Source organism: Oncorhynchus clarkii, chromosome 28 (genome assembly GCF_045791955.1).
Source record: "Oncorhynchus clarkii lewisi isolate Uvic-CL-2024 chromosome 28, UVic_Ocla_1.0, whole genome shotgun sequence".
Classification (NCBI taxonomy): Eukaryota; Metazoa; Chordata; class Actinopteri; order Salmoniformes; family Salmonidae; genus Oncorhynchus; species Oncorhynchus clarkii.
Window position 1 is genome coordinate 36,872,499 of NC_092174.1, and position 22,656 is coordinate 36,895,154.

At 42.9% G+C, this 22,656-nt stretch overlaps 1 protein-coding gene across 2 annotated transcripts; it reads right to left on the bottom strand.

Annotated features, from left to right (window-relative positions):
- Positions 1 to 2,320: 2,320 nt before the first annotated feature.
- On the bottom strand, positions 2,321 to 15,879 carry LOC139386499 (MAU2 chromatid cohesion factor homolog). 2 transcript variants are annotated; one of them, XM_071132073.1, is made up of 19 exons: positions 15,548 to 15,879; positions 15,280 to 15,297; positions 15,056 to 15,121; positions 14,549 to 14,644; positions 14,258 to 14,352; positions 14,072 to 14,099; positions 13,618 to 13,773; positions 7,803 to 7,949; positions 7,620 to 7,710; positions 7,346 to 7,449; positions 7,188 to 7,265; positions 6,991 to 7,056; positions 6,795 to 6,878; positions 6,643 to 6,692; positions 6,472 to 6,549; positions 6,189 to 6,300; positions 5,967 to 6,057; positions 5,769 to 5,896; positions 2,321 to 5,400 (listed from the first exon to the last, which is right to left on the bottom strand). In XM_071132073.1, exons 1-19 carry the CDS (start codon positions 15,779 to 15,781, stop codon positions 5,323 to 5,325), a joined length of 1,800 nt encoding a protein of 599 aa, XP_070988174.1. In that variant the 5' UTR covers positions 15,782 to 15,879; the 3' UTR covers positions 2,321 to 5,322. The 2 variants fall into 2 exon arrangements, with proteins under 2 accessions (XP_070988174.1, XP_070988173.1); XM_071132072.1 differs by having other exon boundaries at positions 6,982 to 7,056; positions 15,548 to 15,866.
- Between the last annotated feature and the right edge of the window lie 6,777 nt (positions 15,880 to 22,656).

Below are 22,656 nucleotides of genomic sequence, written 5' to 3' on the forward strand. Positions count from 1 at the left end.
CCTTGTCTGCTCGTGTCAGAGTAAAGCCCTGTTACTTGTTAATCAGGCAGTGAATGGGTCTGTTTTTGCTTTGCCTGGATGATGTCAGACCTGTCCACTCAACCAGCATTATACGCCCCGAGTCCAACACTAAATGTGAGATTCAGCTAGGGTCTTGATCGTTATTTGCTTAGTTAAACCTGGTATTGTAGCATTAGAATAAAACAAAAGCCTGCCGCGCCTTAGGACTAAGAGTGAAGACTAGGCTACTAATATAGAAGACTACTGAAGACAGTCAGGTTGCTTCATTGTTATGGACTACTGCAGTCAGAGCATCTGACTAGTGACCCGTCCATCACAGACTGAATACCACTCCCTTCACATAGCGTCTGGGTTCCTTTACCATTCTCAGCTCTCTTCTTGGCACTATCAAATCATGACTTTATATCCCATGCACTTGTACGTTTGTAAATGTAATACAATGGAGGTTTTGTGCTTGTGATGTATTTTTGTTCCTGTTATGGTCCCCTTACATTCTCTGACTCCATGTCTTTCTCTGACTCAGTCTCCCTGTTTTTTCTCTCTATTTACAGTAAGCATTGGTGAGAAAACAGACTACATTCCTTATGCATCTTTCATTAAGACGTGAACATATGAATGATCTCTGCTAAATATTCATCAACCACAACACATTGTGGCGATCAACCAATAAGAACCACGTCCTAATTTCAGATTCACACAGCGTTTCTTTTACTGTGGTATGGTCACGGACTGTGGCTTCTCCTCTCCCTGCATGAGGTAATGGCCGCCAGTAACATCATGACAGCTTCAACTTAATCCCCATTAAGTACTGTACAAAGCAGGAAGTAGCCGTCGCAGTCACGATCAGCCCCACTCACTATTTGGCAGGAAGTGCTAGGGCCTCCTCCTTCACATAGCTTTGCTAAGACACCTATTACCTAATAAGCATCAGTGGCTAGTATCACACTCACAGCAGTGCTTTGAAATCTCACCCCCCCCCCCCCTCCTCCCCCTTTCCCATTCTTTCTCTTTCAAGCTCATCTCTCTTTACTCTATCCTTTCACAAAACCATTGGAGGGTAATCATCTGCATTCGTTATATTGAGATGAAGCAGATTGTGGGGTTATTGGTGGTTTTATCCTGCCCTTTCATTGGAGCGGTCTGAGGAGGTAGAAGTGGCCTCTACACTCTGACACGGGTTCAGTATTTTGTCACCTCCATAAAGTCTAAGATTTAGATCAAGCGTTGGTTAATCTGATCCTAGACCTGCATTTAAGGGCAACTTTTACCTCAAGCTAGTCCACCTCAGGCTTCTACACTAGGCTCTGCAAATCAGACATAAAGACAAACATGTGACTAGTCTGGAGGACTGATCTCAGTAACTGTCTCACGTACGCTTCAGGTAGAATATGCCTGTAACTACAGATCTAGGATGAGATTATGCCACCACATCCCTAGCCTTTACCATTAGGGGGATTCAAATATCTGACCCTGTATCAGTGGTTAGGGGGAACCCTCTACTGACTTCCTTAATGTCCCTGTGGTAGAACAACTATGGGGTAAATCTTAAGAATCTTTCCTTGATTCGTGTCCTTGATTCCTTGATTCCTTAACCTCCTTAACCTCCTTCTCAAAACAGGAAGGTCTGAGGGAAGGAACCTGTGTTTTGTGAAAGCCGTTGAGGCATCAAGGACACTGGGAATCAAGGAAATATTTCATTTAGAATATTAACATGGAAAGCTCCATAAAGGTTAAGAATATTAACATTGGTCTAGACAACTATTTTTTTTAGGGAACCTTTGGGTCAAATTGTAATTCAAACATTGGTCAAGACACTACACAATCAGCCTTTTGGTAGAGCATGGCGCTTGCAACAGCAGGGTTGTGGGTTCGATTCCCACAGGGGACCAGTACAGAAATGTATGCACTCATTACTGTAAGTTGCTCTGGATAAGAGCGTATGCTAAATGACAAAAATCCAATGCAGCGACAATCCCCACACCCATTAACTGTATAATCCCAACAACAAGTTTCATTCAAAGGGAAAACGTCTTCCCACATACTGTATATTGAGGGCATAAATGTGCCTTTAAGCATAAACGTGAAAATAAGCATTTTGAGTGTCACATATCAAATTTGTCACATATGTGTGTGGTCCATGGGTTAAAAAGAGCAGTTAGATGTTATGCATCAATGCTCTGGACAAATCAAAGTTGAAGATGATAACGTGTTGATTTGGAATGTTCAGTTCAGCATAAAATACAGTTGATGCAAAAGAGAACTTGTTTTTACAATTATCTTTTTTTTTTTCAAGTCTTGATGTGTTGAAAGAAATCTTTTATTTAAAAACACAAAACCAGAATTCTAAAATACTGTAATGAGCAGGGTAACCAACCTATTATAACCTTGTAGTATAATGTAGACTTGAAAATAAAAACACAAGGCAGTCGTCGTAGCTCTAGCATTTTGTTTCACAACTGACCAAACCTAGTATTTACATGTTTAAATCATTCATAAGAAACATAAAAATACACATTGGGGAAAAAGGTCACAAAACATTTATATTTTCTGCCATATCTATACAAAAACGTACCTGCAAAAATAAATAGTGAAACCGATATAATATGGTCAAACATGGTATATAAATAGTCAAACTTTACAAAATCGAATAAATGGATTCATTTGTTAAAAATAAAGAGGGAAATATTTGCAACGTATTATTGTTTATAAGGCTGCTAAACTAAGTCTGCATTGTGATACAATACAATGACAATCAAATATAATTACAGAGTGATTAAGGAGTGTGTTATTCTTGAAAAAGTTGGTGATAGATTTGATAGTTGACAAACCCTTACTCGTTAAACAGTTCTGTAAAATAATACAAGTGTTCTCTGCCATGTCACCAACAGGTTGCTCAAAAATGACTCTGCAGTGCCTCTCTCTGGGTGCACTTGGGAGTTTTCAGGGGGACAATACCTTTTAGATGTCTAAAATACAGGGAGCTTTACAAGGTAAATAAACAAACGGTGGAACAAAAGGGAAAATATGAGTAGGAATAACATACAGTGCAGTCGGAAAGTATTCAGACCCCTTGACTTTTACCACATTTTGTTAATCACTCGCCTTATTCTAAAATTGATGAAATCTTATTTTCAATAACTGTGGGTTAACTGCCTTGTTCAGGGGCAGAACGACAGATTCAGTCTTGCAACCTTTCGGTTACTAGCCCAACGCTCTAACCACTAGGCTACCCTGCCGCCCTCATCACAATATCCCATAATGACAAATCAAAAACATTTTTTTCAAAAAAAAATTTAAGCACCTTTGGCAGCGATTACAGCCCTGAGTCTTCTTGGGTATGACGCTACAAGCTTGGCACACCTGTATTTGGGGAGTTTCTCCCATTCTTCTCTGCCGATCCTCTCAAACTCTGTCAGATTGGATAGGGAGCATTGCTACACAGCTATTTTCAGGTCTTTCCAGAGATATTCGATTGAGTTCAAGTCTGGGCTCTGGCTGGGCCACTCAAGGACATTCAGACTTGTCCCGAAGCCACTCCTGCGTTGTTTTGGCTGTGTGCTTAGGGTCGTTGTCCTGATGGAAGGTGAACCTTCACTCCAGTCGGCGGAGCTGTGCGCTCTGAAGCAGGTTTTCATCAAGCGTCTTTCTGTATTTTGCTCCATTCATCTTTGCCTCGATCCTGACTAGTCTTCCAGTCCCTGCCGCTGAAAAACGTCCCCACAGCACGATGATGCTAAAACTACATTTCACCGTAGGGATGGTGCCAGGTTTCATCCTGACGTGACACTTGGAATTCAGGCCAAAGAGTTCAATCTTGGTTTCATAAGACCAGAGAATCTTGTTTCTCATGGTGTGCGTCTTTTAGATGCCTTTTGGCAAACTCCAAGCGGGATGTCATGTGCCTTTTACTGAAGAGAGGCTTCCATCTGGCCACTCTACCATAAAGGCCTGATTGGTGGAGTGCTGCAGAGATGGTCGTCCTTCTGGAAGGTTCTCCCATCTCCACAGAGGAACTCTGGGTTCTTGGTCACCTCCCTAACCAAAGCCCTTCTCCCCCTATTGCTCAGTTTGGTCAGGCAGCCAGCTCTAGGAAGAGTCTTGGTGGTTCCAAACTTCTTCCATTTAAGAATGGAGGAGGCCACTGTCTTCTTGGGGACCTTCAATGCAGCATATATTTTTTGGTACCCTTCCCCAGATCTGTGCCGACACAATCCTGTTCCGGAGCTCTACAGACAATTTTGTTGATCTCATGGCTTGGTTTTTGCTCTGACATGGACTGTCAACTGCGGGACCTTATATAGACAGGTGTGTCCCTTTCCAAATCATGTCCAATCAATTGAATTTACAACAGGTGGACTCTAATCAAGTTGATGAAACATTCCAAGGACAATCAATGGAAACAGGATGCACCTGAGCTCAGTTTGAAGTCTCAAAGCAAAGGGTTTGCTGAATACTTTCCACAGGCACTGTATCTAGATAAAATGTAGTTTTAGTTTTGTTACCGCCTACTGAAAAAAAATGGGTTCAAACATTGCCTCCCAAATTCAACTTGCCATTAAAAAAGAATATGATATTAAAATATTCACCCAATCCAATGTCTTAACTTCCCACTCCAGGACCGTTGTTAGGAGCTTGACAACAATGAAACTTGGGGGACAAAGTGTAGAACTTTAAACGATGGTTAGGTTCTATCTCAGGTCGCTGCAGTGTCACAGAGATGGTCTTCTTTCTTCAACTGGATTATTGTTCTGCCTTGAGTTCGGGGCACAACTCTGTGTGTGAAAACCTTCTATGGTACCTTAGTTGTCAGCAATTCAATGTCAACCATTCATACCGCCAGCTAGACCAAAAAGCTAGCTTCTACTCCAGGCTACTCATCACATTACATTTCAACTCTATAAAGGTGCATAGTTTCATTATGTGTACGCCCTGCTAATGCAGTGCCCAGTGGCAGTCTCTCTGAGGTGTAAGCTCAGTTCTCTCTCATCTCACCACCTAAAGATAAACACCTTTTGCGTGTCCCACCACCTTCCCACTAAAAAAGTCCTACCGTTGAAAGAACAAGTTAAGATCTTTAGAATTCTAGATAAAATATGTAGTATTGTTTCAGCATTGGTTAGCTATGCTTGTTGGCATAGTAACTACAATGAAACTGGTCAATACTGAAACAAACCAGCATCCAGGCTGTATGCAGATCAGCGGAATATAAGTCTGCCCCTTCACATCTCTGTCCCTCTTCTACCCCCTCAACCTTTCCCTTCCTTTCTCTCTCCAGCTCTCTCTCTCATGGTGTGGTGGTCCTTAGAGCAGGCTGGCCAGGCTGGTAGAGGGTCCATTCTGGGCCTGGAACTGACCCACTGGAGGAGGTCCATCCGTCCACTGCAACAACACACAGTCTGTCAGCTCACTGTCTCACACTCATTCCTCTAGCTGGAATGTCTACTTGTTAAATGTCAATTGTAAAGTCATTTGTCTGTAAAGTATTTTTTCGCTATGTGTCGGACCCCAGGAAGACAAGCTATCGTCATGGTGTCAGCTAATGATGATACTAATAAAATAAAATCATTCCTCTAACTGTGCATGTACTTGTTGTGTATTTTCTGTGTATAAATATTCACCATGGTACAGTACAAAGATATTGATGGATGACTAACTGATATACTGATTGATCAGTTCTTATCCAAATGAAGTTATGCTTTGGAAGGCAGTGCATGGGTTATAAAGATTGAGTGATTGATGAATCATACACTGATGAGGTTGTGCTCAGGGAGGCTGCAGGCAGCGATGTGGTCCTGCAGGAGCTGCTGGGAGAAGTTCTGGTGCATCTGAGCTGCTTCATGGGCGTCTATCGTGTTCCCACATGCCTTGTTCAGATCTACAGGGAGAACAGTCATTTCAGTCAGTACATCTCAAAAACAGACACACACAGACAGGTGTTGCCTTACCCTTGAGCAGAGCCGAGGACCAGAGCTGGACTGACATATCAGGGATCTTGCTGGCCAGCTGCATGGCTGGGACCACCATGTTGTTACTCTCCTGGCGGAAATACAGACAGGACCAAATGCATGGTTAAGATTCAATCACACCTCCTAGCATTACTCCGAGAAAAGATGTGCTTTTGGAAACACTGCAATATGATCCTGGAGAGCCCTGTGATGTGATCTCACCCGGTGGTTCCCGAGCACGTAGAAGATATGCCCCAGTAAGACCAGAGAGCATGCAGTCAGACGATTCAGGTCTTCAGCATTGGACATCTTCAGAGTCTCCCTCAGGAAACGCCTAACGCGACACACAGTCACTAACACGTTTTTGTTAAGGTTTCACAGCCGCGCTCTTCGGCTTTCTTTCCAACTGAGCAGGTATTCTAAACGTGTGAAGATATTATTTGTATGTGATGTAATGGAGATGTACATCAAGAAATAGTTTCTGGTGAGCCATGGTTGAACTTACTTGGCCTCATTATAGCGTCCCTGGAAGAAAGAGAGCAGTCCACGGATGTAGAAGGCTGCTGCTCGCAGACAATGAGAGCTGGAACGGGAGGAGTAGAGGAGTCCATTTAGAATCAAACATCAATCGCAAGATTGCAAAAATACATAGATAAACATACAAACACTTTCTTACCTGACAGGGAAGTTGTGATCAGGATTTATCCTCTCCAACAGGTTATAAAGCTGTTATAACAAAAACAGGGACATATTACGTCAGGTGAAGAACTCACATTCATCACATACAACAACCCTGCTATCCTGAATGCACCCCAGATGTCCTCTGACCTCCTGGTCCCTGTTGCCCTCCCTGATATAGACGCTGGCCAGGTTGGTTACAATGAACGCCCACAGTTCCTGGTGCGTCGTCAGCTGGAAGAGTGAAACACAGATGTATTTCAATTAACACACCCAGAAATATCAAACTAAGGAGGTTACTAATTTTGCCAATAGATATCTTAGTAGACACACTCACGTCACTCACCCGCAGGGCAGCAGTGAACTGCGCCTCAGCGTTATCCATGCAGTTCACTGAGAGACAGTAGAGACCCTGGAACAGACCACAACAGTGACGAGGGAGGTGATCGGCACAACATAGAAAATCATAACAGAACAACTACCTGTCCACTGCACAAAGTACAGATATAAGAAATAGAAATCCAAGGCTAGAAAGCTACTCACTAGCAGGGTGTGTAGCTGGGATGCATGGTTGGTGAATAACCTGGGAGACTGTGCACACAGCTGACACACCTGAGAGATCTGAGAAGAGGGAAACCATCAGCATCACGAAAATCTATCCGTTTACATGAATTCATGTGTATGTTAAGCATGTTCCCTACCTCTTGCAATGCCGTGGCCTTGTGACCAGTGACGAGTCGGCACATGATGATGTGCTCCAGAAGAATGACTTGGAATGTGGAGAGGATGGGGCTGGAGTCCAGCACTGGAAAACACATCAATATCAGCAGCATCAACAGCAACAGAAAGTCACTGACAACCACAATACTTCTACAGCTGAAAAATCGCTGGGAGATTGAGAGAGGGTGAGGATCACAGAGATCCTTTTAAATGACCTGTATATGTAATTCTATGGTGAGGATTCCATTGACTTACTTTTGAGCTTTTCCAGCTGCATGAGAGCTTTGTCTGTGTATTTCTGGGCCTTCTCCAGGTAGCCTGCTTGCATGGAGTGCATGACTGTCACCTGTGGAAGAAAAACAAGTAAGTAAAGTCTGTCGTGACAAGAACAATATGACCAATAGAGGTCAAAGGTCACTTGCAGTAGCTGTATCCCACCAGGTAGACAAGGACACACATGTGCTCCTTGGGCAGCCAGTGGAACAGGTCGGCAGGGTTACTGGGTAGGATCTCATCGTCGTGGAGTGTAGAGATGGTCTGGATGCACTGCTGCAACTGCTTCAGACAAGGCTTCACACTCTTCACCTATCAGCCCAAAGATATTTATTACATCGGTTATGTGCCTTTTCAAGTGGGATTACATCTGGAATTGTATGATGACTTCATCTCTGCGTGCATATTGCTCCTAAATCTTGCCGTGTTAATTAAGTCCTATTTTATACAGTTGAGGTCAGAAGTTTACATACACTTAGGTTGGAGTCATTACAACTTGTTTTTCAACCATGCCACAAATTTCTTGTTAACAAACTATCGTTTTGGCAAGTCGGTTAGGAAATCTACTTTGCGCATGACAAGTAATTTTTCCAACAATTGTTTACAGACAGATTATTTCACTTATAATTCACAATTCCAGAAGGCACACTAAATTGACTGTGCCTTTAAACAGCTTGGAAAATTCCAGAAAATGATGTCATGGCTTTAGAAGCTTCTGATAGGCTAATTGACATAATTTGAGTCAGTTGGAGGTGTACCTGTGGATGTATTTCAAGGCCTACCTTCAAACTTGGTGCCTCTTTGCTTGACATCATGGGAAAATCAAAAGAAATCAGCTAAGACCTCAAAAAAAGACCTCCACAAGCTTGGTTTATCCTTGGGAGTAATTTCAAAATGCCTGAAGGTACCATGTTCATCTGTACAAATAGTAGTTTGCAAGTATAAACACCATGGGACCACGCAGTCATCATACATCTCAGGAAGGAGACGCGTTCTGTCTTGTAGAGATGAATGTACTTTGGTGCGAAAAGTGATAATCAATCCAAGAATAACAGTAAAGGACCTTGTGAAGATGCTGGAGGAAACAGGTACCAAAGTATCTATATCCACAGTAAAACGAGTCTAATATTGACATAACCTGAAAGGCCGCTCAGCAAGGAAGAAGCCACTGCTCAAAAACCGCCACAAAAAAGACAGACTACGGTTTGCAACTGTTCATGGGGACAAAGATCATACTTTTTGGAGAAATGTCCTCTGGTCTGATTAAACAAAAATAGAACTGTTTGGCCATAATGACCATCGTTATGTTTGGAGGAAAAAGGGGAGGCTTGCAAGTCGAAGAACACCATCCCAACCGTGAAGCACGGAGGTGGTAGCGCCATGTTGTGGGGGTGCTTTGCTGCAGGAGGGACTGGTGCACTTCCCAAAATAGATGGCCACATGAGGGAGGAAAATAATGTGGATATATTGAAGCAACATCTCAAGACATCAGTCAGGAAGTTAAAGCTTGGTCGCAAATGGGTCTACCAAATGGACAATGACCCCAAGCATACTTCTAAAGTTGTGGCAAAATGGCTTAAGGACAACAAAGTCAAGGTATTGGAGTGGCCATCACAAAGTCCTGACCTCAATCCCATAGAAAATTTGTGGGAAGAACTGAAAAAGCATGTGCGAGCAAGGAGGCCTACAAACCTGACTCAGTTACACCAGCTCTGTCAGGAGGAAATGGGCCAAAATTCACCCAACTTAAAGTGGGAAGCTTGTGGAAGGCAACCCGAAATGTTTGACCCAAGATAAACAATTTAAAAGGCAAAGCTACCAAATACTAATTGAGTGTATGCAAACATCTGACCCACTGGGAATGTGATGAAATAAATAAAAGCTTAAATAAATAATTTCACATTCTCAAAATAAAGTAGTGATCCTAACTGACCTAAGACATGGAATTTTTACTCTGATTAAATGTCAGGAATTTTGAAAAACGGAGTTACATTTTTTTTGGCTACAGTGTATGTAAACCTCCAACTTCAACTGTACATTTTTGACAACAGGCCCCTTATCTTTTTATTTTGTGACCATGGACCACATAATCAGGACTTCAAAAAAACTCAGGCATTATCCCACGTCTGCTAAGTGAGTGAGGTCTACTGTATCTATATTTTACAGTGGCTTGCGAAAGTATTCACACCCTTGGCATTTTTCCTATTTTGTTGCCTTACAACCTGGAATGAATTTTTTTTGGGGGGGTTGTATCATTTGATTTACACAACATGCCTACCACCTTGAAGATGCAATTTTTTGTGTGTGAAAGAAACAAGAAATAAAAACAGAAAACTTGAGCGTGCATAACTATTCACCCCCCCCAAAGTCAATATTTTGTAGAGCTACCTTTCGCAGCAATCACAGCTGCACGTCTCTTGGGGTATGTCTCTAAAAGCTTGGCACATCTAGCCATTGGATTTTTTCCCATACTTCAAGGCAAAACTGCTCCAACTCCTTCAAATTGGATGGGTTCTGCTGGTGTACAGCAATCTTTAAGTCATACCACAGATTGTCAATTGGATTGAGGTCTGGGCTTTGACTAGTCCATTCCAAGATATTTAAATGTTTCCCCTTAAACCACTCGAGTGTTGCTTTAGCAGTATGCTTAGGGTCATTGTCCTGCTGGAAGGTTTACCTCCGTCCCCGTCTCAAATGTCTGGAAGAATGAAACAGGTTTCCCTCAAGAATTTCCCTGTATTTAGCGCCATCCATCATTCCTTCAATTGTTTTATTTTAATTTTATTTTACCCCCTTTTCTCCCCAATTTCGTGGTGTCCAATTGTTAGTAGTTACTATCTTGTCTTATCGCTACAACTCCCGTACCGGTTCGGGAGAGACGAAGGTCGAAAGCCATGCGTCCTCCGAAACACAACCCAACCAAGCCGCACTGCTTCTTAATACAGCACGCATCCAACCCGGAAGCCAGCCACACCAATGTGTCGGAGGAAACACCGTGCATCCGGCGACCTGGTTAGCGTGCATTGCACCCGGCCTGCCACAGGAGTCACTAGTGCGCGATGAGACAAGGATATCCCTACCGGCCAAACCCTCCCTAACCCGGACGACACTAGGCCAATTATACGTCGCCCCACGACCTCCCCGTCGCGGCCGGCTGCGACAGAGCCTGGGCGCGAACCCAGAGTTTCTGCGATGCAGTGCCCTAGACCACTGCGCCACCCGGGAGGCCCATTCCTTAAATTCTGACCAGTTTCCCAGTCCCTGCCAATGAAAAACATCCCCACAGCATGATGCTGCCACCCCCATGCTTCACTGTGGAGATGGTGATGAGAGGTGTTGGGTTTGCACCAGACATAGTGTTTTCCTTGATGGCCAAAAAGTTCAATTTTAGTCTCATCTGAGCAGAGTACCTTCTTCCATATGTTTGGCGAGTCTCCCATATGCCTTTTGGCGAACATCAAACATGTTTGCTTATGTTTTTCTTTAAGCAGTGGCTTTTTTTCTGGCCACTCTTCCATTAAGCCCAGCTCTGTGGAGTGTACGGCTTAAAGTGGTCCTATGGACAGATACTCCAATCTCCACTGTGGAGCTTTGAAGCTCCTTCAGGGTAATCTTTGGTCTCTTTGTTGCCTCTCTGATTAATGCCCTCCTTGCCTGGTCTGCGAGTTTTGGTTGGCACTCCTCTCTTGGCAGGTTTGTTGTGGTGCAATATTCTTTACATTTTTTAATAATAGATTTAATGGTGCTCCGTGGGATGTTCAAAGTTTCAGATATTTTTTTTATAACCCAACCCTGATCTGTACTTCTCCACAACTCTGTCCCTGACCTGTTTGAAGAACTACATAGTCTTCATGGTGCCCTTTGCTTAGTGGTGTTGCAGACTCTGGGGCCTTTCAGAACAGGTTTATATATACTGAGATGTGACAGATCATGTGACACTAAAATAAAGTCCACCTGTGTGCAATCTAACAAATATGACTTCTGAAGGTAATTGGTTGCACCAGATCTTATTTAGGGGCTTCATAGCAAAGGGAAGGTGAATACATATACACACACCACTTTTCCATATTTTTTGTTGTTGAATATTGTGCAACAAGATATTTTATTTCACTTGACCAATTTGGACTGCTTTGTGTATGTACGTCACATGAAACCCAAATCAATTTAAATTACAGGTTGTAATGCAACAAAATAGGAAAAAAGCCAAGGGGATGAATACTTTTGCAAGGCACTGTAAATACTGTATGTACAGTGCCTTGCGAAAGTATTCGGCCCCCTTGAACTTTGCGACCTTTTGCCACATTTCAGGCTTCAAACATAAAGATATAAAACGTATAAAAAAATGTTGTGAAGAATCAACAACAAGTGGGACACAATCATGAAGCGGAACGACATTTATTGGATATTTCAAACTTTTTTAACAAATCAAAAACTGAAAAATTGGGCGTGCAAAATTATTCAGCCCCTTTACTTTCAGTGCAGCAAACTCTCTCCAGAAGTTCAGTGAGGATCTCTGAATGATCCAATGTTGACCTAAATGACTAATGATGATAAATACAATCCACCTGTGTGTAATCAAGTCTCCGTATAAATGCACCTGCACTGTGATAGTCTCAGAGGTCCGTTAAAAGCGCAGAGAGCATCATGAAGAACAAGGAACACACCAGGCAGGTCCGAGATACTGTTGTGAAGAAGTTTAAAGCCGGATTTGGATACAAAAAGATTTCCCAAGCTTTAAACATCCCAAGGAGCACTGTGCAAGCGATAATATTGAAATGGAAGGAGTATTAGACCACTGCAAATCTACCAAGACCTGGCCGTCCCTCTAAACTTTCAGCTCATACAAGGAGAAGACTGATCAGAGATGCAGCCAAGAGGCCCATGATCACTCTGGATGAACTGCAGAGATCTACAGCTGAGGTGGGAGACTCTGTCCATAGGACAACAATCAGTCGTATATTGCACAAATCTGGCCTTTATGGAAGAGTGGCAAGAAGAAAGCCATTTCTTAAAGATATCCATAAAAAGTGTTGTTTAAAGTTTGCCACAAGCCACCTGGGAGACACACCAAACATGTGGAAGAAGGTGCTCTGGTCAGATGAAACCAAAATTGAACTTTTTGGCAACAATGCAAAACATTATGTTTGGCGTAAAAGCAACACAGCTGAACACACCATCCCCACTGTCAAACATGGTGGTGGCAGCATCATGGTTTGGGCCTGCTTTTCTTCAGCAGGGACAGGGAAGATGGTTAAAATTGATGGGAAGATGGATGGAGCCAAATACAGGACCATTCTGGAAGAAAACCTGATGGAGTCTGCAAAAGACCTGAGACTGGGACGGAGATTTGTCTTCCAACAAGACAATGATCCAAAACATAAAGCAAAATCTACAATGGAATGGTTCAAAAATAAACATATCCAGGTGTTAGAATGGCCAAGTCAAAGTCCAGACCTGAATCCAATCGAGAATCTGTGGAAAGAACTGAAAACTGCTGTTCACAAATGCTCTCCATCCAACCTCACTGAGCTCGAGCTGTTTTGCAAGGAGGAATGGGAAAAAAATTCAGTCTCTCGATGTGCAAAACTGATAGAGACATACCCCAAGCGACTTACAGCTGTAATCGCAGCAAAAGGTGGCGCTACAAAGTATTAACTTAAGGGGGCTGAATAATTTTGCACGCCCAATTTTTCAGTTTTTGATTTGTTAAAAAAGTTTGAAATATCCAATAAATGTCGTTCCACTTCATGATTGTGTCCCACTTGTTGTTTATTCTTCACAAAAAAATACAGTTTTATATCTTTATGTTTGAAGCCTGAAATGTGGCAAAAGGTCGCAAAGTTCAAGGGGGCCGAATACTTTCGCAAGACACTGTATGTAGATTGTGTACATTCCTGTCTATATTCTGTCTACTTCATCAAGTCAAATTCCAGGTATGTGTAAATGTACTTGGCGTATAAAGTTGATTCTGATTCTGTACCTGTCCAGCGTCCAGGTAGTGTGTGACCTGCAGCACCAGGAAGAACACCCTGAGAGACTCCTTCTGGATGGGGTTTCCCTGCCAGTTCTCCACGATGGTCCCACACAGAGTCAGCAGAGGATGCACTTCCCCAAGCTTCCTCTCCATCAGCAGCAGCTTTAGACAAACACACAGGGTGACATTTCACTCTTCTTAAAACAGGCGCAATTTTGTCCCTAAAAATATATTTTTCTTACAAATGATTAAAGTAGGATGCCTCAAAACTTCCATTACAACAATGTCTATCCGCTAGTGACTATTAATGCAGGTAAGTAAGTATTCATTAAAAAACAGCAATGGTCTAAGTGGTTTCAGCAGAATTGAATATTGAATTTACTTAGTTTTATCATTATTCGATTTTAATTCATCGTCATGAGAGAATGTCTTGACATGATTAGTATATTTCTCAACTTACCATTCCTTTACTCAACAGAAAGAGAGCTCTGTGCAGGAAGAAAGAAAACAAGGATATCAGTAACATTACCTGACCAGACCACAACACTAGTCCTCAGGGCAGTAAAACAACACCTTGATAAAGTACAGACATTACTAGAACTGTTACACTGTTTTACTTGTATTGTGTTCTACCATGATACACTACCTGGTGTATTCAGAGCCCACTACCCTGGTATACTCTGCCCCTACCCCCAGGAGGTCACAAGCTGACACCAGATCCTTCTCCAGTGTGTGCAGTTGCTGAAGAAAAATAAATAAAAAGGACAAGAAAACTTTTATCCACTATTTAAGACAAGTAACTAATGACCCATATAGATGTAAATTGAGGTGAATAACAGCTAAATACATTTCTGTGAACCTCGACTTCAGAACTGATTTGAATTTTTAAATTTCAGTCATTTTACAGGTTGGTTATCAGGTTGTTAGGTTGACTTACCGCCAGCTGGAAAAGCAATCTGCAGTGCCAGTAGGGAGTTTGCTGGGAGATCTGGATGGCCTTCCGCAGCAAGGGCTTTGCCGAATCAACCAGATTCTTCAAAGAAAGACCAGATCAGAGATAATCATCAGTTCATTGACTTAAATAAATAACTTTTACAACAATACTGTATAGGACACTACAAATCAGAAGTGTTTGCTAAACCAACTAACATATCCTAGTTAATCTTACTGTTTCAGAGTTCACTTACATGCAAAAGCAGCTTAATGAGGGAAAAGACAACGCAAGGATTACCGATTAGGCCTATTTTATGATGACATAACAGCCAAAGCCAAAATAATGGAGTATGATATTTTGTCTTACAAAAGGTTGACAAACAAAAATGCTGAGATAAACATGTGAACAGATAAGCAAGGCATGTTTAACACTGACATTTGATTGAATTCAGGTAATAGTGCAAGGTGAAGGTGGGCCACAGGTTGGAAATGAGAACAATACTACACTTACCTGTTGGCAATACAGTTCTGACAGAAGACTTGCTGCCTCGAATTTGACATCTTCAAACTGAGGGATCTGGTATTACTTGTAAAGGAAATGTATTTTTCTGCATGATAACACTAGCATCAATGAAGAAAAAAAACGTACGGGGCATGGAGACATAGTAAACATTTGTTCAGGTAGATGCATGCATGCTCGCTCTCTATCACACACACACACACACGAAAGGATACTTGTTGTGATATGAACCACTATGGGGGGGGGGGACAGAATGCGAAAATTAGTTTCATTATCTGTTTAGTACATGCAATGTTGCATTGTTTGATTGATGTCCCAAAAATTATTATAAGCTGACGCGCGATAATTAAATATCCTCACTGATAATCAACCACTCTCGTCCACTTTTCTGATCAACAACACACCGATAGCTTTGCCAAAGCTGCGGCCTTCCCTTTCCCTCCCCTATAAAACACATCCACGGAGTTTCTGGGGAATGCTTACCGCTTTCTCCAAGTGGCTTCGGGCGAGTTCGGTGTTCTTGGTGTGGTGGTAGAGTACCGAGCCCAGCTGGAGATGAGTTCGGGCCTCGACCCTCTGCGGCGGCTTGAACTGAAACACCGCCTGCAGACAGTGGACGCAGAGACGGATCTTCGGAGGACTTGAGGTGCGAAAATGTTCCGCAAAGCCGAGCAGAGCTAGGTACCAAGATTCCGGGGCCTCTCCGCTTGTCGCCATCTTACTGACAACAAAAACATCAACAGTCGCTATCGCACCACTGCCGTTGTTCAGCGAGTTTGCTCCAGAGCGCTGATCTAGGATCGGTTATGCTCTCTGACTTCTGATTACTATGGTTAGGTTGGGAAATGGTCAGCTGATCCTGGATCTGCGCGTAGGAGCAAGCGACCCCACGCGATTTCAATGGCAGCGATCACGGAGATCCCTTGCATCTTGGGACATGCAGTTGATTTACGTTTGCATAAACACAATACATGCATTTATTTATCATTTGTAAAAGTGATATAGCTTGTCAAAATATGTTTACCTGAGTCCAATATATGTATATTGTATGGATTATCTTTGACTTCCAGCAGTGAATAGTATTTTAACAGAACTAGAAAAAAAAGTATGCGGAACCTTTTTATTTTACGAAAGCTCAACCTAGCCGAGACGATTTATTTGAAGGACTTGCGTACATGTTTAACTATTTACAGTATAATAACGTAGCAATCAATTCCAGCAATATATTTTTTTTATTTGTATTTTATTTTTTATTAATTTCAAATCAATACATAAAGCTCATGAGGGAACACAAGCATACATAGATTACAAACAATAGACAATCGAGCTAGGGGGTACAATATCACATTACAATTACACAAGGACCCATACCTACTTGTTAACAAAATTAAGGAAGTTTCCTTTAACATTATTCATAAATATTATCCTGCCAACCACTATATGAAGAAGTTTAAGGAAAACATCAACTCAAATTGCTCCTTTTGTAATGACCACTGTTATATAAATATTCATACACATAGCTCATATAAACAAAGACATTCCGTCGTAAGAACACATACACCCAGCCAGAAGACTGACCCCCTCTTCCTTATATAAACACACATCTCATCTCCCTCTAACTGGCCGGTCCCAAGAGCAAAGAACTTTTGCTGTGCACCAATGGGGCCCGCTCTGGCTAGAGCAAGGCCCGCCTCCAACCCTCCGACCAGTCAAGAAGACCGAAACGACAAGACTCCACCTACTTTATTCTATGTATAAAAATGTGTGTAACCATTGTATAGGCCTCTTTTTCACCTGGCTCCTTGCCGAGTTATGTGAACTAGGTCCGTGCACGTAAAACTGCGGGACAAGATATCTCTGACTCATTAAAACTGTCTTTTGTTACAACTGAAATCCACTCTGTCCAGCGTCCGTGATTTGGTCTCAACTCTCCAGTATTTGAACACTAACAGAATTGGTAGCAGAGGATGGTTGTTCTTGAATTCGATCTATTATAAGTAGATCTATTATAAGAGGACGAGACTGATCACGGCTAAAAAATCAGACGGAAGAGTGACTTCCCCAGCCATTCATCTTGCCTCAGGAAATCTGATCGGAGCGCTCTATATAAAGGTGAGCAGAGCCCGTTATATCGAAATCTGCATATTGTATTATAGTCTAAACCAAATTTTGATCAGAAAGTACTGGGCGTGAGTATGAATCGGTGCCAAAATTTTTTACATAAGAACCTAAGACATTGATTAAAGATATCTTGTTTTGTAAAAAAATATATATATATATATTCTTATTAATGGGCCTATACTCAGTTATTTTAATAGGAATGTGTGAATTGTGATTGACCAATGTGTTAAATTCCTCCAGGGACCCTATTTGTTCTGAAATCTGCATAGAAAACTGTCCTAATTATATATGTATTGGGTTGTGTATAGAGGTGACGTTAAATAGTGGCTGTGTTTTAACACGTAATGGACACAATTATGGATGTTGGAAATTCAATGAGAATTTCATACGAATGAATGAATTATAGATGAACCGAATCTGCAAGTAAGGTCTTGTGGAGGTGTGGTTATAGATGAACCGAATCTGCAAGTAAGGTCTTGTGGAGGTGTGGTTATAGATGAACCGAATCTGCAAGTAAGGTCTTGTGGAGGTGTGGTTATAGATGAACCGAATCTGCAAGTAAGGTCTTGTGGAGGTGTGGTTATAGTTTAATGATAGATGAACCGAATCTGCAAGTAAACATTTCCTATTTTGATACGTTCTGTACTATCGAATAAGGTCTTGTGGAGGTGTGGTTATAGTTGAATGATAGATGAACCGGATCTGCAAGTAAAATCTCCTGTTGATACATATAACATCGAATAGGTCTTGTGGAGGTGTGGTTGGATTGAATGAATCTGCATGAAAAATGCCCTATTAAAAAAGCTGTGTATTATTTAATAGGTTTTGTAAGAGGTGTAGTCGAGTAGATACAGGATATGTACGTTTGGCCTTCCACTAGACAGAGATCGGGAATGATGTGGCTATTGCACATCAAACAATAAACATAAGATGAACCAGAGTTGACATTCCATGATTTGGAGATGGGGGAAATTAAATTGAAAGAAACGTTTGTCGCGGAGTAGGTTGGGATACGTAACTGGGCTATTATGCACACGTGCTGGTAGACAAAGCCACCTTAGTATCGAATGGAATACTGATTTTCGTTTTTTTCATTCCTGTTGATATTGCCTAAAGTTTAAAATTATTCTGACAATTGCTATAGAATCGCTGGAATTTACTGATATAAGTTCATAAAGGAACTTACTGAATTGTTTCTAGAAAGTATTTAAATAAGCCGCCGAGCTTAGTACAGACTTTGTTTGACAGACGCTAAAAGCTACACACTGATTTTTGGGTTTTTCTATTCTATCCATATTTCCTAAAGATATATAATTATTCTGACAATTGCTATAGAATCGCTCGAATTTACTGATATAAGTTCATAAAGGAATTTATTGAATTGTTTACAGAAAGTATTTAAATAATTCACTGAACAACTCTTGGTTGTCTAGACATTCTATCTATATTTCCTAAAGAGCTAGAATTACTCTGAAAATTGTTATAGAACCGCATATATTCACTGATATATTGTTCCAAAAGGAAATCGCATAATCATTTATAGAAAATACCTAAACGAATCGCTGAACAAATTCAAATAAAATACCGGTGAAATACACACGTGGCGGGCGTCACATACTGATAACCCCCTTTGTCTCGACCAGGGACAGGCTACGCATACAACGATAGAAATAAACACCACATAGTAAGGATTGAATATACCTAAATAACGCAGTATACACATTATCAGACGAACTAGATAAAATGTCTGCAGCTACCACGCCCAAGCTAAAATTCAATGAATATTTAGATCAGAGTATGATTGATAGAGCGGGAGGTAAAAAACAGTATGGGAAAGTGGAGAAAGTGTGGAAAGGATTACGGATAAGATGGACACAAGCAGGTTATTTTAGCGGAGGACCACCTACAGGGGGGAAACTCCAAGATATGCAGACAGAATTAGAGGACGCAGTAGAGCATGCAAAAGCGAGTGAGGCGGAGAGAAACAACATACACAGGTTCAAAAAAGTAGGTACAAGAGAGAGAGAGAGAGAGCAGAGGGGGAGCTCAAGATAGGTACATGGGCCATACAGGAGAGTAGGAGGGTGCTGCCCAAAAACACACCAGACATGATGGGCGTGGCTATTGTGGCGTCGGGGGATGTTAAAGCTCCGCCTGAGAACTTGCCCACGGCTCCCCCTGTGGCCGTTTCTCCCTCACTATATCCACAATTGACAATGGAGGCAGTTCAGCCCCAGCCATACTCAAAGGGACAAAATCACCGGAGCCCGTCACACAACCCATTCCTACCCAGGGCACCTCCCACAATACAGGCTCCAGTTCTGAGAATAGACCAAGGGGAGTTAAAAGGGGAAATTACCCTGGGGATAACGGCTGGCCATATGGTATGTGAACAGTTCGAAACTGGGATTCCAGGAGCAGGAGACCTCCCCCAGGAACGGAGGCCGCAATGCTCCTCTGTGAACTCTCTCACCTCTGAAACCAGAGGACACTTACAAACAAGATTAGATTCAAACCACTTCTATCAGACGGATAGGGAGGACTGTCATCAGAACATGGATATCGAAAACGAAGAAGAAATTGACATGGTGCTCACCCCAGCTCCAATGGGAGCTCCAAACGTGACTAAGATGCAGGAGCTGCTGAAATCATCAATAGCTCGAGCTAAGGAACTCAGGGAGCTAATAGCTAACCAAGATAACAACAGAGAGGGAGCCTACCGTGTGGAAGGCATAAGGAGAGGAACAGTAACCAAAGTTACCGAATCAATGGGGTCCGAAACACTCCGTCGGTCCTCCAGAATTGCTGATAGAAGAGAGCGAGAGCAGGAGATGGCAGGACAGTACCCCCTGCGACCGACACCAGGTGATGCACACACTGTGGAGTACCAGCCCTGGAAAATGACTGATTTAACAACACTGATGGGACAGATGCCTAGCCTACATGGAGGAGCTTCAGCGTGGCTACTTCAACTGCAGACACTTACGTCAGGCCTGCAACTCTGCCTAGGAGACATGAAAGCACTTCTAGCAAGAGCCACCGACCACGGAACCATGGAGGCCCTCATGACAGCAGCTGACCTTGGATGGCGGGCCCCAACACTGCCCATAGACCACTTCCGTACCAGATTATGGGAAGTTCTACGGAGAGCATACCCTACAGAAAGAAACCATGCCACCTTATCCTCCTTTACAATCAACCCAGGTGAGCAACCTGCAGCATACCTGGACAGGGCTAAGACCACATGGAGATCGGTCCACGAAGAACCATTCGATCACACTGATACCACACTCAGCATGTGGAAGGAAATGGTGGTCAACGGGTGTCCTGGAGATGTTAAAACCAAACTCAGAGGAACGGTAGGGTTGATTGCACTTCCTCTGACCCAATTCAATACGCATGTGCACCACCATGTGACCCAGCACAACAAGGAAAGAGGGGGTGCTGAGAGCCAGGTGCAGTCCCTCCAGGTACAACTCCTGAAACTCCAATTGAAGGAAGCACAACAAGGAGAAAAACCTAAGAAACAGATGGTGGCGGAAGAAACGAAGGAGCCGGGAACCAAAACAGACATCTCCCAAATCGTGGCACAGACTGTCTCTCAGATGATCCAACAGCAGGCAGCCCCACCACCCCAATACCCTCACCCACAGCAGTATATCCTGCAACAACAACACCCAGTATGGGCTCGACGGGGTCCCTACACTGGACAACACAGAGGGGGAAATTACCAGTGTTTTAACTGCGGAATTACCGGTCATTTTGCCAGAGATTGCATGAAACCACTCTCCCCGCAGCAACAGCAATGGAGAGCAAGAGGAAGTGGGGGAAACCCACCTCTGCAACATCAGCAACCAGGACCCACACCCATGCATCAGCAACAGCCAGCATACAACCACCCAGAATCTAGCCACATGCAGCAGGAGCAGCAAGATTACAACCAACCCTCCCACTTCAACACCTGATCACCCAGTAAGAATGATGAGGATGCCACTCCTGCCGATGACCACACTGTCTGAAGCCCAAGAAGTGTACTGGCTAAAATGCCTACCCACAGGGCCTGCCACCCCTCACATCCAGTTTAAGTTCAACCAACTGAAAGCTCAAATCTACACTCTGCACCCATATAAGACTCCCCAAGCTGAGATCCATTGCACACTCAATGCAACAGAAACTGATGACTGCCTCTACACTGCAGACTGGGACGAAGACATGATGCACCTGACCCCACCTATCAGGTGTTGTACCATTGGGTGTGGCCCAGAGGGGGTGGCAGCACCGGTCATCCTACGATCAAGGAACCTCCATGCACCCCTGGCCTGGACGGCTGAAGCATCAACAGCCATAGCATTCCTGAAAACAGATCTATCAGCGGCAGCAGCTCTGACTGCACCTGACTACAAGAACAAGTTCCATTTGGATGTTTCTGAAAGGGAAGGATTCACCTCATCCGTCCTATTCCAGAAACAAGAGGGGGAGAGAAGGGTCTTGATGTACTACTCTTCAAACTTGACCACATTGAGGTAGGACAGTCAACATGCTCCAGATACGTTGCTGCAGTAGCAAAAGCTATTGAAAAAACAGCTCACCTCGTGATGTCACCCTTCAATCAGCCATCATCCCTCAACCAGCATCGGCCAAATTAGCTGAAATCATCGGATTGACGCAGGTCCTCATCAGAGGAAAAGGAAAGACTGAATATCTATACAGACTCAGCCCATGCCCATGAAGCAGGCCACACTGATGGACCCAGAACTTTTATGAGAAACACATGGCCCCACACACGAAGGCAAACTAAAGACCCTCCAAAAAGGCCTCGCACATCTGGTGGCACCCTCACATAAAAAATATGACTGACTTATTTTATGACGATGATTTATTTTGTGACGAATGCAATGGTTGTGACAGACACAACCCAAAGAAACCATATCAAACACCAATGGGCTCATACGTAATACCTAATGCATGTTTTCAGGATATTAGGATAGACTACACCGACATGGGCCCCGAAAATGTATCTAAAGGCAAACTCTATCTCCTAGTCATAGTAGATAGGTTCTCCAAATGGGTAGAGGCAATACTAACAAAAGGGGAGGATGCTAGGTCAGTCTTTTAAGTGGCTACAAACCAAACTAATACCCAGGTATGGCATCCCAAGACAAATCAAATTTGACAAATGGCTCACATTTAACAAACACCTGAGACAGGTGGAAGAAAGATTTGGCATAACCCACAGATTTGGATCTGTGTACAGGCCCCAATCCCAAAATCTGGTGGAACGTCAAACCAAAAGCAAAAGCTAAGATAGCTAAAGTATGTGCCTCATGGGATAATGACTGGTAGAGTCATGCATGGTCCACCAAGGGAGGGAGGTCATATGCCCGCCCTTGATGTACAACAAATTGTAATGTCTAATTATGTGAAAAAACTGACGGTTCTCTCTGCAGCACTCTCTACCCAGGTTCACAAGG